This window comes from Lepisosteus platostomus, chromosome 5 (genome assembly GCF_059453375.1).
Source record: "Lepisosteus platostomus isolate fLepPlt1 chromosome 5, fLepPlt1.hap1, whole genome shotgun sequence".
Taxonomy (NCBI): Eukaryota; Metazoa; Chordata; class Actinopteri; order Semionotiformes; family Lepisosteidae; genus Lepisosteus; species Lepisosteus platostomus.
Genome location: NC_142615.1, coordinates 59372289 through 59387899, shown reverse-complemented (window position 1 = coordinate 59387899; position 15611 = coordinate 59372289). Strand labels below are relative to the sequence as shown.

Here is a 15611-nt window from a genome sequence, read left to right as displayed (position 1 = left end):
GCACGATTGATAAGCACACCATCAGTTTAATGAAGTACATTAAAACTGATTTTTCTCTCGTGTGTGTGCAAGCTTAACACTTACAGTACTCTTTAATCTTTACCAATAGCAGATGCCCAAATATATCTTTGGTTGTTCAGAGATCCTTGATAGTTTCCTCAAATCCTTCAAATGAACATCCATATCAAAGCAATTATGTTTAATTTTATTACAATTAAGGTACATATACAAAATATCAACGCACATTTGTATAATGCTCATTTAATAATGATTGTCAAGGATTGTCAAGTTCTCCAACAAATCTGTGTTCTAATTTTAAAATATTTTTGCTAAGGATACAACGGGTGTATAAATGAATTCTCCTGACAGCCAGTTGAAGATAAAATTCCACACGTGAAAATGGTTTTCTTGGACATTGACAGGTACTTAATTGTTTACTTGTAGTTCCACATGAGTAAAATAGATATTTCCTGCAAATTTCAAGAGGGCTTGCGAAGAAATCCCATCAAGCTTTAGCAGAGATTATGGTTACAGTGGAACAGTCTGAAGCTCATCCCTTAGTGGGTTTGAACCACCAGCCCTTCATTTAACAGCTGCACAGAGACACACTCCCGTTGCTTTTTGCCGTTCACACGTTTGTAGTTAAAGAATTATAAAATACTGACATTTTCCTGCCAGCCGGCAGTATTTCTTCTGCACTGACCATGAATAACCAATAACTTTATTTCATCTTTCGCAGTCTGTAATCCACAGAAAATGAAGTGAATACTTGTATTAAGCTAAATCAAGCCGACAGAGATGCACTGCCGTTGTTTTTCTCCACTTTTCGTTAAAAGGAGAAAAATCACTGACATTTTCTTGCGGTATTTCTTCTGTCCTGATTAGCAAGACTTATATTTTATCTTTCAGAAGTTGTATGAATTTCTTGAAGTTCAGAAACAACTTGTTCCACAAAGGAAATGAACACTTGGTTCAAAGTAAATCAAGACGTATGTATCTCTCGCCGCGTGTGCTCTTATATGTCCATCTCTCTACTTTTCTCTCACTCTGACAGTCTGTGCAGAGTTTCTGAAGGGGATGTAACACCACTTGGCAAAGAGAAAAATTATCAGAGGCAGAATAAAAAATCATTATTCTCTTCTCAGTCAGATTCACAGCTCAGAGACAATCGGACAGAAGCTCCATACTTCTTTTTATCCGTCAATCCAGAACCAGAGGACATTCAGACAATCAGTGCTGTTACATGAATAATATCAGACAGAACAGCCTGGACTCAGGTCACATCTCCCCATTTTCTCCTTCCTCACAGCCACTTAGAGACAGAGAAGAGTTCCTGGTTCTCCTCTCTGTGAACTGGGCTCAAGACTCACTGATCTGTCAGCTGTGGACTCTGTTCCATGTCAGAAGCAAGAAGCTTCTATTAACCCTTTCCAGGACCTCCAGCCCTTCAGTATTACTTTCTTTACTGTATGTCAGTCTCCAAACATGTTTTATAAATGTTTTATAACACACGTGAGTGTGGAATTATCTTTTTATGTAATAAACAGAAGTAGTGACACTTTGGTCAGTACACTGTATATTGATTATTAGTAGCCAATGGGCCGATGGTCGTGTCTACAGTAGTGACCAGTTGACCAGTCTGTAGCTCTCAGCAGTGGGACTCAGATCACACAGAAGAAGACCTGTCTGTGTGTGATTCCACACCAGCCCAGGGAATCACCAGCTCTCATATGTCTCTCACAGGTGTCTCACAGTCTTATAAATTTACAATTAGATGAATTATTGTAACAGGTAATCAGACTACCTATGGAACTGAGAGCAGGCTGGAAATAAAACCGGGATACACATTTTAACCTCCAGGATCAGGTTCCTGATCCTCCTGGCTTCTATACTCTGATGATTCGTTTAAAACATTTAAAAGCACTTATTACAAGGACTAGTGCTCGTTCTCTACTGCTCCACACGGGTACGCCTTGTAACACATTAATCTGCGAAGTAAACTATTTTTTTTCCTGTTTAATGAATTTAATTCCTTGGTTTGTCGCTCTCCTTTTACAACTGTTATGATTCGCTTCTCTTCACAGCCCGGTGTGTTCTTTTTTGGGGGGGATGTTATATCTGTAAGAAAAGCCCCCCAGGCTCCGGACAGGAGTCTCCTCCAGCAGAGACGCGCTCTGCTCTGTTACAAAGAGCGCTGTGACATCACAGACACCAGCCTGAGCGCCTGGATCAGAGAGCAAGACCGCGGGAGGTGCAGGGTGCGCACGGAGGAGACTTATTGATCACTTATCTATCGAAAACCAATTAATTCAATTAAAAAACCGTAGAATAAACAATTAGCTTCACCGATTGGTGAGTACTGATTCTTTTTCTGGTTTTGATCCTGTTTTAAATATCTAGAAAACAGTCAATAAAGACTGTATCGATCAATTACCGTAGTGCGTTTAGTGTAAAAAATGTTCAAACCGAAATTAAACAATGATTATTCTTATTATTATTTAGGTAACTGTATCCTAGAGCTAAAAAAAAATATTCCAAGTTGATAAATGTATGTAAGTAACAGTTTACATGTATTTTTTCCCGTGTTTATAAATCATAAGTATGGTAACCACGGGGACAGGCGCCATGTCACTGTGCGCGTCTAGGTGTATCGCGTTCGTCACAAAGAGCGATGTGACGTCATGGGTAGCAACAAATACTAATACTAGTGTATTCATATTAATATTAATGAGAGTACAACTGGTTGTTTTAATGCTAGTGTTCATGTGAGCATTAATGATGATAGCGCTACTGATAGTTTTAGTTTTAATGTTCATATTCATGTTAATATTAAATATAATTATAGTGTTACTGTTAGAGAATTAACAGTAGTAGTAGTAGTTTTAATACTACTGTTATTCTCGCATTACTGTTATTCTCTTTGGGGGAATTAAAAGCACACATGGTGAGTGACCTCGTGGTGCAACGGTAGCGCGTCTGACTCCAAATCGGAAGGTTGCGTGTTCAAATCAGGTTGAGGTCAGCTGATGTGTTTGCAGGTGCTGCTGGTGCTGAACCTGGAAATTATACCATACAGTTGTGTTTTAGCTGTACACCACATAAGTAATCTGAACGAAATAACAGCGCAGTACAGAACTACCAGTCAGGAGCTTATGCAGCGAATCATCTTGAACACGGCAAGAGAAAAGGCATATTGCACATCTGCGAAACATCACGTCCGACTTTAGAGACAGTGACATCAGAGAATGGAAGTTTCAGACCGCTTTTCTGTTACAGGTTCAAGCAAACCTGAAAGTTAGGGAGTGTTTGGTCACTTTTGTATGAAAAAGTGTCTGAAGCCTGTAATTATAATTTGCCCTTTTTTAATTGTGGTTGAAATCCACTCCCATGTACCAAGACCTTACAGTATATTCATGTTTACTTAAATGACTAACTATTGGACTATTGGACATTAGTTGGTGTTTTTTTTTTGTAACGATTTATTTCATGCAGGAAAGAAAGGAACCCAGACCCAACGTTTGCTTTCAGGTGGGGTTCATTTACATAACGGACATCTATTTCTGAGGAGCCTGATTTGAATCACACAACCCCGGTAGAAGTCGAATCGACAATCTTATAAACCGAAATCAGACGCGTTATCCATTAAACCACTAGCCCGTCACGTAAATTAATTGCACCATGGTGAGTTCAGTGCCGCTACTAGTAATACCCCACCCCAATCTTAAATTTCTAAGTGAGAAACGTGTTTTCTACATTTTTTTTTAGTTTTAAAAAATCATCACTTTTAAGCAGACAAAGCCTTTATGTGTCGCTCTGAATTTCTAATTGATTTAGAATTCCAAGACAAAAGCGTTTCGTTCCACAACGGCATGAAATGATCACGTCTTTCACTCTACTTCTCTCTAGTAGTAAAGCAGATCTTGCTAGGTGAGCATTTGCTCTGGTAAATTAGGTCACTTTTCATGTTAACTGACTTCTTCTAAACACAACATTTCCCGGTGCATGTTTTCTCCATGAAAAAAGACATTTTCCCTTACATGATTTCTCGTTTGTTTCATCAAAGTGTACAGAAAGAAGAAAGAAAGGAAAAGTGTCGTTAATGAACTCTGTCCTCCTTGGGAGATGTCAAGCGCATTGTACATGAAAAGTGCCCGATAAAAGCCATTTCTCTTCATTTCTCTTACGGTCAGGGCGCCTGTTCCGTGTAAAGGAGGCAGCTTGCTCAGCCGGCAGACTCAGGGATTAGTGAACCCATATGGCTCAGAGCGGTGTGTCCAAGCGGCTATAAAAGAGGAGAATTCTGCTGGCACCGTAGCTGAGTCGGTTTAAGTACCTGTCTTGTTAACTGGAGATCCTGGCTCCACATCCCAGCTGTGCCTTTCTTCCTGTCTTTTTGTGCAGAAACTACCATCTTGGACAACCGCATAGGGCTTGATTTAGTTTAAAGCATGAATGCATTTCCTTTCTGCAACAACTTGTTTTTCAAGAAATTCATACAGCTTGTGAAAAATGAAATGTAATTCTTGGCTATCAGAGCAGTAGGAATATTGCCGACTGGCAAGAAAATGCAAGCAATGTTTATTTTTTGACCGGAAAGTGCGAATGGAGAAAAACTTCTCTCATCAGTCTCTGTGGTGCAATCGGCGAGCGTGTTTGGCTGTTAACTAAAAGGTTGGTGGTTCAAACCCACCCAGGGACGATCTTCTTATTATTGTCAATGTAAACACTGTCTCCGCTAAAGCCGAAACCTTAACCCTCTTTATATTTGCAGAAAATGCGAGTCTTTTGCCCGTGTCCAACAACAACACTTGAGACCGGGGAAGTCCAATAGTGATCAACACCGCAACTCCCCAGAAATCCATATTCACCCTTGGAAAAGTATCTTTGAATGGCTTGCGGGAGATATCATTTATACTCCTGTTGCGTCCTCTGCTAAAAGAGTTTAGAAATACAACGCAGATTTGTTTGAGAATTTGACAAGCACTGTTACAGTACGTTAGCACTGTGAAGTTGGATGTTGATATTTTTATATATTTACCTTAATTTTAACATAAACGCTGTACAATCTATGCTGCACAATCAAACACAGGTATATTTTGAGTCTCATGCTGATCGTCCTGTGGATCCAAAAGAAAATTTTAAAGCTGATACATTTTCGATTGGAATTTGCATCTAGCTACAACGTCCCTGGAAAAGAGATTTTATTAGTTGCGTGCAATCGGTATCTTTTACTTTATGTATGATAGTGGAAATAGTTTTAAAAATGTTTTCTAAAGAAGATTGTATTGCCAGGACCTGCCTTTAGCGCTCAGTAGCGATGACGCTGTTGATATAGATGGAGAAGAAATGTAAGATGAATTGATGATCTAAGCTAAAATAGCCCTAACACGCCTCCTGTAACAGTGTTTGTATTCATAGCAAGTAATATTTTTTTTTCAAACCCGAACGTTGCTTTTGTATTAAGTGTTATGTAACCATTAGCGGTTTCGGTAGCTTCTGAAGACCGCACTTTTCCAAACTGAAGCCTATAAGAACATTATTCAAGATACACCATGGCCCAGAATCGTGCATCGGGACAAAGATTAACATCCATTGAAAGTACTCCCAAATAAAAGATTTGACCGAAAAATTAAGAGTAGGCAAGTATTAAAACAAAACCATAACTTCTTGACTTCCAATCTCTTTCCTGGTTCAGGCCATGTAAAATGACATATTCAGTGGACTCATGCCGAGGTTGTGAGTTTAAGCCTCACCTGGAGCAGCCCGGTTTTCTGTCTTGACAGGTAAACAGTGTTTTGTGTTATTTGCTAAATGGAGAGAGGATTCTGTGTTAATTGTGCTCCTCCTGGGAGAGGTCAAGATGAGAAGTTCACGAGGCTGGTGGTAAATATCCTGTCCAGGAATATCGGGGCTGTAGGGGGTCAGATCTATAGATGTAGAAAACACATTAGTGGAGACGGTGTGTCTGCTCTCCATGAGAGAGCCGGGCGGGAAGAATAATCTGTGGTCTGGGAAGAAGAGACTCTCGTTGGAAGAGCGGCGCTCCTCACAGAAGAGAATGAAAAAAAATATTTTTCAGGGACGCTGATTGTTCTCTTTGGGGGAATTAAAAGAACTTGTGGCGAGTGACCTTGTGGCGCAATGGTAGCTCGTCTGATTCCAGATCAGAAGGTTGCGTGTTCAAATCACGTCGAGGTCAGCTGAGGAGTTTGCAGGTGCAGTTGGTGCCGACCCCGGAAACTACACCACGCAGTCGGGTTTTATCTGTACACCACATAGGTAATCTGAACGAAGTAACAGCGCAGTACAGAACACCCAATCAGGAGCTTATGCAGCGAATCATCATGAACACGACAAGAGAAAAGGCACACTGCATATCCGCGAAACATCACGCCCGGCTTTAGAGACAGTGACATCAGAGAATGGAAGCTTCAGACCCCCTTTTTGTTACAGGTTCAAGCAAACCTGAAAGTTAGGGAGTGTTTGGTCTTTTTTGTTTGAAAAAGTGTCTGAAGCCTGTAATTATAATTTGCCCTTTTTTAATTGTGGTTGAAATCCACTCCCATGTACCAAGACCTTACAGTATATTCATGTTTACTTAAATGACTAACGCCATTGGACATTAGTTGGTGTTTTTTTTTTTGTAACGATTTGCTATTTCATGCAGGAAAGAAAGGAACCCAGACCCAACGTTTGCTTTCAGGTGCGGTTCATTTACATAACGGACATCTATTTCTGAGGAGCCTGATTTAAATCACACAACCCCGGTAGAAGTCGAATCGACAATCTAATAAACCGAAATTAGACGCGTTATCCATTAAACCACCAGCCCGTCACGTAAATGAATTGCACCATGGTGAGTTCAGCGCCGCTCCTAGTAATACCCCACCCCCATCTTAAATTTCTACGTGAGAAACGTGTTTTCTACATTTTTATCAGTTTTTAAAAATCATCACTTTTAAGCAGACAAAGCCTTTATGTGTCGCTCTGAATTTCTAATTGATTTAGAATTCCAAGAAAAAAGCGTTTTGTTCCACAACGGCGTGAAATGATCACGTCTTTCACTCTACTTCTCTCTTGTAGTAAAGCAGACCTTGCTGGGTGAGTATTTGTTCTGGTATATTAGGTCACGGATCATGTTAACTCACTTCTCCTTAACACAACATTTCCTTATGCACGGGATAATCCTTATGTCTTTGTACAGCTGTTATACAAAGGGCTGGTGGTCAGGTACGCGCTTCGGATTGTTTCGATGTAACATAATCTCCGCTAAAAGCCCTCTTGAACTTTGCAGGAAATGTGCGTGAAACCATTTTCACGTGTGGAATTTTATCTTCAGCTGGCTGTAGTTAGAATGCCTTATACACCCGTTGTGTATCCTTAGCAAAAATATTTTAAAATTATAACAGAGTTGTTGGAGAACTTGACAATCATTATTAAATGAGCACAGTACAAATGTACATTGATATTTGTGTTGTATGTACTTTAATTTTAAAAGATATAAACATAACTGTGCTGATATGGATGTTCATTTGAAGGATTTGAGGAATCTATAAAGGATGTCAGAACAACCAAAGAAACATTTGGGCATCTGCATATTTGTAAAGATTAAAGAGCACCGTAAGTGTAAAGTTTGCACACACAAGAGAAGAAATCAGTTTCAATGCACATCATTAAACTGATGGTGTGCTTATCAGTCGTGCATTAAACATGTATAGCAGAGGATGGCTTTGATCCATCAATCTTTGGGTTATGGACCCAGCAAGCTTCTGCTGCGCCACTCAGCTATGTTTAACACAACTGCTTTTGCACTTGAGATGAAAAGTTTCAACGGTAAACGCAGACGTCACTGAGCACTTGGTCTTTTGTAGTACAAATCATCACACGCTGCTCTACATGGGCGTCTTCAAGATCGTTGAGAACCAAAGCTTCTGCCTTCCTGGTTACTGATTCTTTCTTCGTTAATTCCCAAATCTTCAACGAGAATCAGTGAAACGAAAACCAAACACATGTACACACTCGCGTCCTATCATGAAAGAAAAATGATGGAAGCGTTTGAGAAATAACAAGAGTAGTCTGAACAGCTCCAGCCTATCAACTGCTCTACAAAGTGATCGCTATCTCCACACCCAGTTTATAACACTGAAAATGATTCAGGAAGCACAGCAAAGTTCTAAAAACAGCGGTTGAAAAGCGTCTAAATACATAAAATGACAATTTCTCAAAAGTAAAATCTTCATCTTTTAAATATTGTCATCCATATATTTTCGTCTTGTAATGAAGGCTGCATTAGAAAATCTGTATCAAAATTAAAATCGGGTTTATTACTTCTGCATTTTTCAGCTTTCTTAGCGCTTGGGTCTCGATTCAGATATTGCAATGAAAGCAACAGGGGAGTAAGTTTTCCTTTTCTAAATCAAAGTTGATCTGCTCACAAGGAAGTATAAAAACTTCAGCGTTTACTTTTTGAAGACCACAAATTGTCGAAACACTGTTGCTTCATAAGCTTATAAGTAACGTTTCTGAGCATGCATTGTATTACTCATGCTGTTATTAATAAAAAAAATCTTAAATTCACATAATGAAATTTGGACGGCTCAAAGTAGTCTATTCCTTGTACAACTTTACTTGCCCGCTGAGTAGAGTTTAAAGCAACTGCAGCAGAAGTAGCAGTAATAGCAACAGCATGGTTAGAGTGTCACAATACACTCTGAAATTATTGCGGCTTCAGATCGTTTTGTTCTGTTGAAGCTACCTACAGAATCTGAACTGTTGACATTGGCAGTGATCATCTTTTTTCAGGTTTCATGAAATTCTTCACATATTTGAAATATTCCATTCGGGTTCGCCTAATACACGGTGCAACCCGTACCTGCAGCAGAATGCTGTGGCACATTAAGCCGTTTTGTTTATCGGTTGTAAGGATTGAGGAGCGTACTACAAATTGAGCAAGCGAAAAGAAAATTAAACAGGAGTCACTTTTTGGATTGCTAATCCATTGTACTCTGCTCTTCTAGGTTCAAATCCCATCCTTGTCATGGTTAAGGCCTGAGACGTGTGTGTTTTTTTCTAAACGGTGTTTGCATTTGTTTCCTCTTCTACTCTTGTACTGGAGCAGTAATATTTCTAGCGGTGGACGAACATGGTATCACAGGCTGACAGCAGGAACACGTGGCCACAAGCTGCAGTACATTGGTTTGGGAACAGCAATAACTTTCCTGTGGAGACAGGTGCGCCGGTATTAATACAGCTCTTTCGAGCGGAAAGAGTAACAAGAACTGACTTAAAATGACCAGTTATGTTTAATAGCTAAAAACACAAAACCAACCTCTTCAGTGGTTGAATCTAAATTACAGAAGCCAATGCTGCCATCAAGGAAAAAAAAATCTTGAGTTATGTAGTTTTGAGACTAAATATCTGACTTTCAGTTTGAAGCGGTACAATGGATTCCAGGTCACATTCGTTCTTAATTCATATATATGAGTGTGATAATGGTTAAAACTGTGTTTACATGAGGTATAAACGGTAACCTTTTCATTCCGAGAAGAAAGTCAGTCTGTATGCATTTCTCAGCGTGCACATTGTCAGGAACACTAAACCCACAGTGCCAGCAAACCTTTCGATAGTCTGTAGGTACTGCCATTGCAAATGTAACAGGTTGTTCATATACACACATGATATCGTTGCTATCTCGCAATTAGGAGATAATTTTGTATTTCTTAATTAGGAGAATTCTGGATTTTCTTCCGTGGTGGCAACAATGCACTTCCGCAATAAATCATAGACTCTGCTTTCAAAATAGCTGCACCAGGCACTTGGACACAGATAAACATAGAGATTTAAAATTCAGGAATATGAATGGTCAATTGCTTACAGTTGGATTTTTTACGTTTCGTATTTAGCGATTTGTATATCAATCTTTTAACAATTCATTAAAATGCTAACAATATATAAATATTTAAAATAAAAACAACAGCACCGTTAAATGCTGGGGAGACGGGTAGTTTTTTTTTTACAATCAGATGCCAATCTCTAATACTGTGTGTGAGAGCTTACGTAACTTTCCTTTTCTCACATTTTCTAACGACTATTCCTAAGGTGCACCCTGTCAACTCCTAATACTTTTTAAAAGTCTGCCTGCATGTTTGATTATTGTCGTTTTATTTAGAAAAAGTTCAATATTGATCATAACTAAAGAAAATTATGATTAAGAATAAAAATGATTGTATGAGAAGCAGGAGGAATCGCTTCTCTCCTATGGAGCATGAGCTGAATCAGGAGTGAGACATTTCGTATGCTCGTGCATATGTCAACGCATGACCTACATCGTAAAACTAAAACTAAATTAAAAACTAACATTAAGTTGTCAGAGACATTCATTTATATACAAACAAGAGACAGACAAAGTAATAATTCTACATTTACTTGTCCTACACTGATCAGACTAATTGAAATGTATGGAAGCCCGTTTCCGCACTATGGTATCTCAGAATTCCGACAGCTGGCAAGGCCTGGGTTCGAGCCAATGCAGTGAAACATGATCTAGGGTGGGAGCGGCAAAGGCACAAGCCCTTGAACCCGAATCCGTTACAATAACAAAAGGACAGACAATGAAATATGGGCTATTTCGAAGCCGCAAATGTGAGATATAAAGTAAGAATTCTGAGTTTTTAAGTCGCAATTCTGAGATACCATAGCGCGTTTTTTTTACTCCCTGGCGGAAACGGGCTTCCATTGGTTCTCAGTGCTGCGAAGCAAAAGCAATCTCTGGAAAATCAGACAAATTATTATCAGATCATATCAAAAGCTGATCAGTATTTCTTTACCGGGAAGCAAAGAAATGCTTGTATTACACATTTTAATATGACATTACACGTGAAAAGTAGTAAAATTATTTTCATTGCGGTATGTGTTGATAGAACAGCCCCCTCGATAAAAGAAAGTGTGGACGGACGTGTCGCATGTTCCGTACTCTGTCTGACAGCGAGTTTAACACACTGTCCTCGGAAATTAGAAACTAATTGAACAATAAATTAATCTGAGCAAATTTTACACGTGTGGGTGATTTAATTCTGTCGAAATTGCGTGGAACTCCTCCGCTGAGCTCAGATACACACGGGAAAGTGTTCAGGCGGCTTCACGGAGTCCCGCCTCAGACTGGAAGCAGGTTCTAATTAGACGCTGAGAACAATCCGGGTCTCTGTATGTAATTGATTGTGTTGATTGAGCGGTAGTGTGACCATGTGTGTGGTAGCATAGTCCTGCTAGTATAAAAACCTAGTCACCGCGTTCACACTTTATGCTTTCTTGCTTTAACAGTTTGGTAGTTTACTTGTCTTACTTCTGTAGCAGTTTAGCGGAATGTCAATTTGGCAATGCGCTCGTTTCTCTTTGTGCTGTGCCTGTGCGCAGGGGCCGGGCTCCCCGCACTGATCTCCGCCGGGCCGGCTGGCTGGGACTCTCGGGAATTAGCGCTCCAGGCCGACCTCCCGGCTCCTGAAGACGCAGCCCAGTTGGAGGACTTGAGCCTGGCAGAAGCGCCCTCCGAAGACCTGTCTGCAAGCGAAAACGACTCGCAGTCCTTGGCTCCCGACTTTCGCTGCCTTCCTGTGTCCAGAGACGCGTACTCGCCCTACTTCGACAAGGAGAAGATGAAGCCGGAAGCCGGCAGCCGCCCTTTACCCGCCTACATCAAGAGCGTCCTGTTTCATCCCCAGCGAGGGCAGCAGCCGGCTCGCCCGGCCATCGGGGGCACCCGAGGAGTGGCTGTTGTGGTGCTCCTCCAGCAGGATGTACGTGAGGGTCAGTCGGCTCCTGTTCAGCTTCAGCTGTCGGCCATCGGAGGTGACTTTGGGCAACTGCAGCGTCAGCCGAACCACACGCAGTTACTTCTACTTCATCTACGGGCTTCACGAGTGCGGAACCGAGCGATTGGTAAGCGGGTCTTCATCTACAGGCAGTGTATCGATGTGAGCTGTAGGGCTAGTGTCGGGGTTGCCTTTCCTGGGAATATCCCTTCCTCTGTGACCCTGCAGGTTGTCCAGGGCCGCCTGGTGTACTCCAACACTCTCCGCTATGCCCTGCCCTCCTCCAGTGCACCTGTGCATCGCTTCATTCCCTTCTCTGTGGCGGTTAAGTGCTCCTACAACAGGTAGGCAGGGCTCTGCTGCTGCTGGGAAAGTGTCCAGAAGCCCCTCATCCCCTCTGTCCTGCAGGTTCCACTACTCCTACAAGGTTGGCTATGTCACCACGTGGGCCAGGAGAAGGACCTTCTTCAAGGACCTGAAGAACAAGCACAGCTTTGTGCTGCTCACCACCAACTGTAAGCTCCTTGAGCGAGTGGCTCCTCCTGCCTGCAGGGGGTGCTGTGTGCAGGTGTAATGCTGCCTCTCTCTCCAGCCCACTGGGTCTGGCTCTCTCCTAAGGATAAGTACTTCCTGGGTCAGCCCATGTACTTCAGGCCACTGCCTACTTTGCCACAGTGGAGCAGAGGCTGTACATCCACTCGTGTTACGTAACGGAGAAACCGGACCAGCACTCCCAGCCCCGTTTCCCTGTGATCGACAACTTGGGGTACGGCCCCTTCTGGGAGGAGAGGTGGGCAGGAGCCCCGAGAGCCTGCAGGGGTTCATCCTTGTCCTTGTCCCCAGGTGCATGGTGGACAGCAAGGCAGATGGCTGCCTGTCCAGGTTTGTCCCCTCCAAGCAGAAGGATGTGCTCCGCTTCACAATTGATGCCTTCCTCTTCCAGAAGAAGCTGTCCAGGAAGGTGCTGCTCAGCCTTCTTGCTCTACTGATCCATGGTCTGCTTTTCCATCCATGATCTAGATGTGAACCAGAGTGTGGCAGCTGTAGTGCCTAGAGCTGCCAGCTTGCCTTCACAGATGGCAGAAGGTCCTTCTCTGTCCCTCTATTGGCCTTGATCCCTTAATGCTGTGACCTTCCCTCTTGCAGCATGAAGTGACTGAGCTGTACATGCACTGTGTCATGGCTGTGGCTCCTGCTAAAGCAACACCAGGGACCAAGTCCTGCACCTACAACAGGGAGGCGAAGAGGTACTTCTGCAAGGAGCCTGCTGAGGGTGCTCTGGGACATGCCAGGTGGAGGCCTCACCTGTCCTCCTCTCCTCCAGGTGGGAGGAGCTGTATGGTGACCATGAGGTCTGTGCCTGCTGTGAGTCCAGGTGTGCTGGCAGCCGGAATGAAGGTGGGTCTGGTTCTCTATCCCTTGTGGATGCATCTCTGCCCAAGAGACAACCATGCTTGGACAACTGAGGAATGATCCCCTGCTGGACAAAGGGACTGTGTAGATGAGTAGACTGTGGGTCTCTGGGTATAGCAGATCCCTCACTCCTGGGTGTTACTTCTCCACAGGTACCAGGAGCCTGGTGACCAGCAGTCAGGTGGCTGTGGCACCAGTAGAAGCTCCTCTGGATGTGGGAGCTGACTGGACTGAGGATGAGGAGGGAGACCCTCAGAGCTCCAGTGAAGATGCTGAGAGCACCAGTGAGGATGTGGAGGGAGCAGAGGACTTTGGAGATGTTGGCCAGTGGACAGGTAGGGTCTGGCAGGAGGAGCTCCTGTAGGGGTGGGTGTCCTGCAGTTCAGCTGGATTGTTCTCCTTCTTCCTCCCCAGGTGCCTGAATGAAGGCTCCAGCCTGGCCCTTGTGACTCTCCTGCCTCCACTTGCCTTGTAATGGCAACACCTCAATAAAGCTGTGAAAGACCCTTCTGCTTGCCCTTGTTTCTTTATGGTTTATAGGTTTGAATGGGGTGGAGAGATTCAAGGGAAGTGAGACCCATTAATAAATGGAAGTATTTGTGGGGGTTCCCCTTTCAGGAATGCTTCCCATATTGCTGCCAATGAGGACTGAAAATGGCTGGAGTAATAAAAGCATTGTATTAGGGGAAGATGGCCGCACTATTCCTTGGGCAGGGCAGTGTGACTTTTTTTTTAGTGGGGGGGTGTCAGAGGTGTTCAATATACTGGAAATCCTCCCATTTCTGAGAGGGGTAGTGCTTATGGAGTGTGAGTTGCTACTGTAGTGCCCAGTAAGAGTGAGATCTGGTGTCCTATTCTAGGCTGCACTAACTGCGTGAAAGAAACACAAGGAAGGAATTGTCAACAGGGGCTTGGTGTAAAGTAGGCCTTCCCTTGCTTAGCAGAGGAACAATACTGGTGCGTGAACACCCATGAATAATGGTACAGTTAGAATCTTGGAGGTCTTGTCTTATGGGTGTTGGTTTCACAGCAGTGGTAGTGGACAGTCATAAGTATTAGGATTGAGACTGGAGATCCCAGTACTTGATCCGGAAGACAGGTGTTCACAACCACCTCTACCAGCAGCACAGACTGTGTAGATTGAGACTGAAAGCTTACTACACAAAGCCTCTTCACTGTTTCAGTGTCCCATGTCATGAATTTCAAGTGAATCCTAGTCTTCCTTTGTGACTACCTATAACTTGCACAAATCTTGCTGGTCCACTAACACTGTCAATTTTTAGCCCTACTGCACTGCCCTATTAAAGTTCCAAAGATTTAGAATAAACTATTTTATATAGTGCTTCCAAAGGTGGCTTCTCAAAGCACTTGACAGAATTACAATAAGAATACACAGGATAAAACTATTCCAATAGACAAAGGAGACTGTGGATGGTGGTACCAAGAAAAGTAGAAGCAGAGGGGTAAAGAATAGAACCAGTTCAGTAAAGGCTCTTCTAGAGAACAAGGTGTTGAGTCTGAATTTGAAGGAGGTTAGGGAAGGTGACTTTGGTATCCTTGGGGAGAGAGTTCCAGAGCTTGGGGGCATAACAGGAGAAGGCCCTGTCACCCATACAGTGTAGAGGGGCTTGGGGGACAGTTGGGAGACCAGAACTAGAAGAGCGACGGTTATGAGGTGGGGAGTAGGGTGATAATAGATCAAACTACTACTGAGGTGCAACTGAAATGTGACGGCACATTCTACAAGAAAGGGTAATGCTAGGCTTTTATGGGAGGGGGGTAATGGCAGCACTTTTATGGACCGTTGGTACAACAGCAGTGCTCAAGGATTCATTTCTAATATTGAGGACAATACCCATCGTTCTTACCAAAGGATCAGAGACCTTTTGCTTTATAAAAAGACTCCTTTTCACCACTAATTTATACAGGTTTGGTTCATTTGGGTTTTATCAGTTAAACATTTAATATTGTATTTGTCAGTTTGTTGATGCCTATATATCACAGTGATCTGCACACACACCTTTGACTGAATATGGGCTGCCAAACCTCTCCACCAAACTTATGTATCGCAGTAGGTACACAAGAAGTTTATTTGTAATAACAGGGTTGTTGGTGCCAGTAGTCAGATTGGGTCAATTGCAAGGTACGAACAGCATCACATTAACTGGAGATGATCCAGAGATTTGTATGCAGCTCTGTATGCCAGATTAATACCGATTTGCAACGCGCTCGTCTGCTGACTTTAGTCCCCTGCTTAGTAATCACAATGAGCCCAAGGTAACAGCTGCTGCCCTCTAGAGGACACTACAGGACAGGACTAAGTACAATTCCTGCAATAGACTAAGCAGTTTAGTGCTAAACTATGGAACACTGAATCCTATGGGACAATTC

At 42.7% G+C, this 15611-nt stretch overlaps 2 protein-coding genes and 2 non-coding genes across 4 annotated transcripts in view; 3 read left to right on the top strand and 1 right to left on the bottom strand.

Annotated features, from left to right (window-relative positions):
• The window catches only part of LOC148670367 (zona pellucida sperm-binding protein 3-like), a 34311-nt gene extending 21027 nt beyond the window's left edge, over positions 1–13284 (top strand). The window contains exons 2-6 of the mRNA XM_088632965.1: positions 11718–11802; positions 12461–12573; positions 12651–12768; positions 12954–13054; positions 13132–13284. Of these exons, the coding sequence (XP_088489091.1) occupies positions 11718–11802; positions 12461–12573; positions 12651–12768; positions 12954–13054; positions 13132–13273 (559 nt within the window). The 3' untranslated portion in view covers positions 13274–13284. The remainder of the gene's footprint in view (positions 1–11717; positions 11803–12460; positions 12574–12650; positions 12769–12953; positions 13055–13131) is intronic.
• The window catches only part of LOC148670361 (scavenger receptor cysteine-rich type 1 protein M130-like), a 204528-nt gene that overhangs the window by 129076 nt on the left and 59841 nt on the right, over positions 1–15611 (bottom strand). The window lies entirely within an intron of this gene.
• Positions 4626–4699, top strand: trnan-guu (transfer RNA asparagine (anticodon GUU)). The gene has a single exon. It is a non-coding gene; the product is annotated as a tRNA-Asn (tRNA).
• trnaw-cca (transfer RNA tryptophan (anticodon CCA)) lies at positions 6128–6199 on the top strand. The gene has a single exon. It is a non-coding gene; the product is annotated as a tRNA-Trp (tRNA).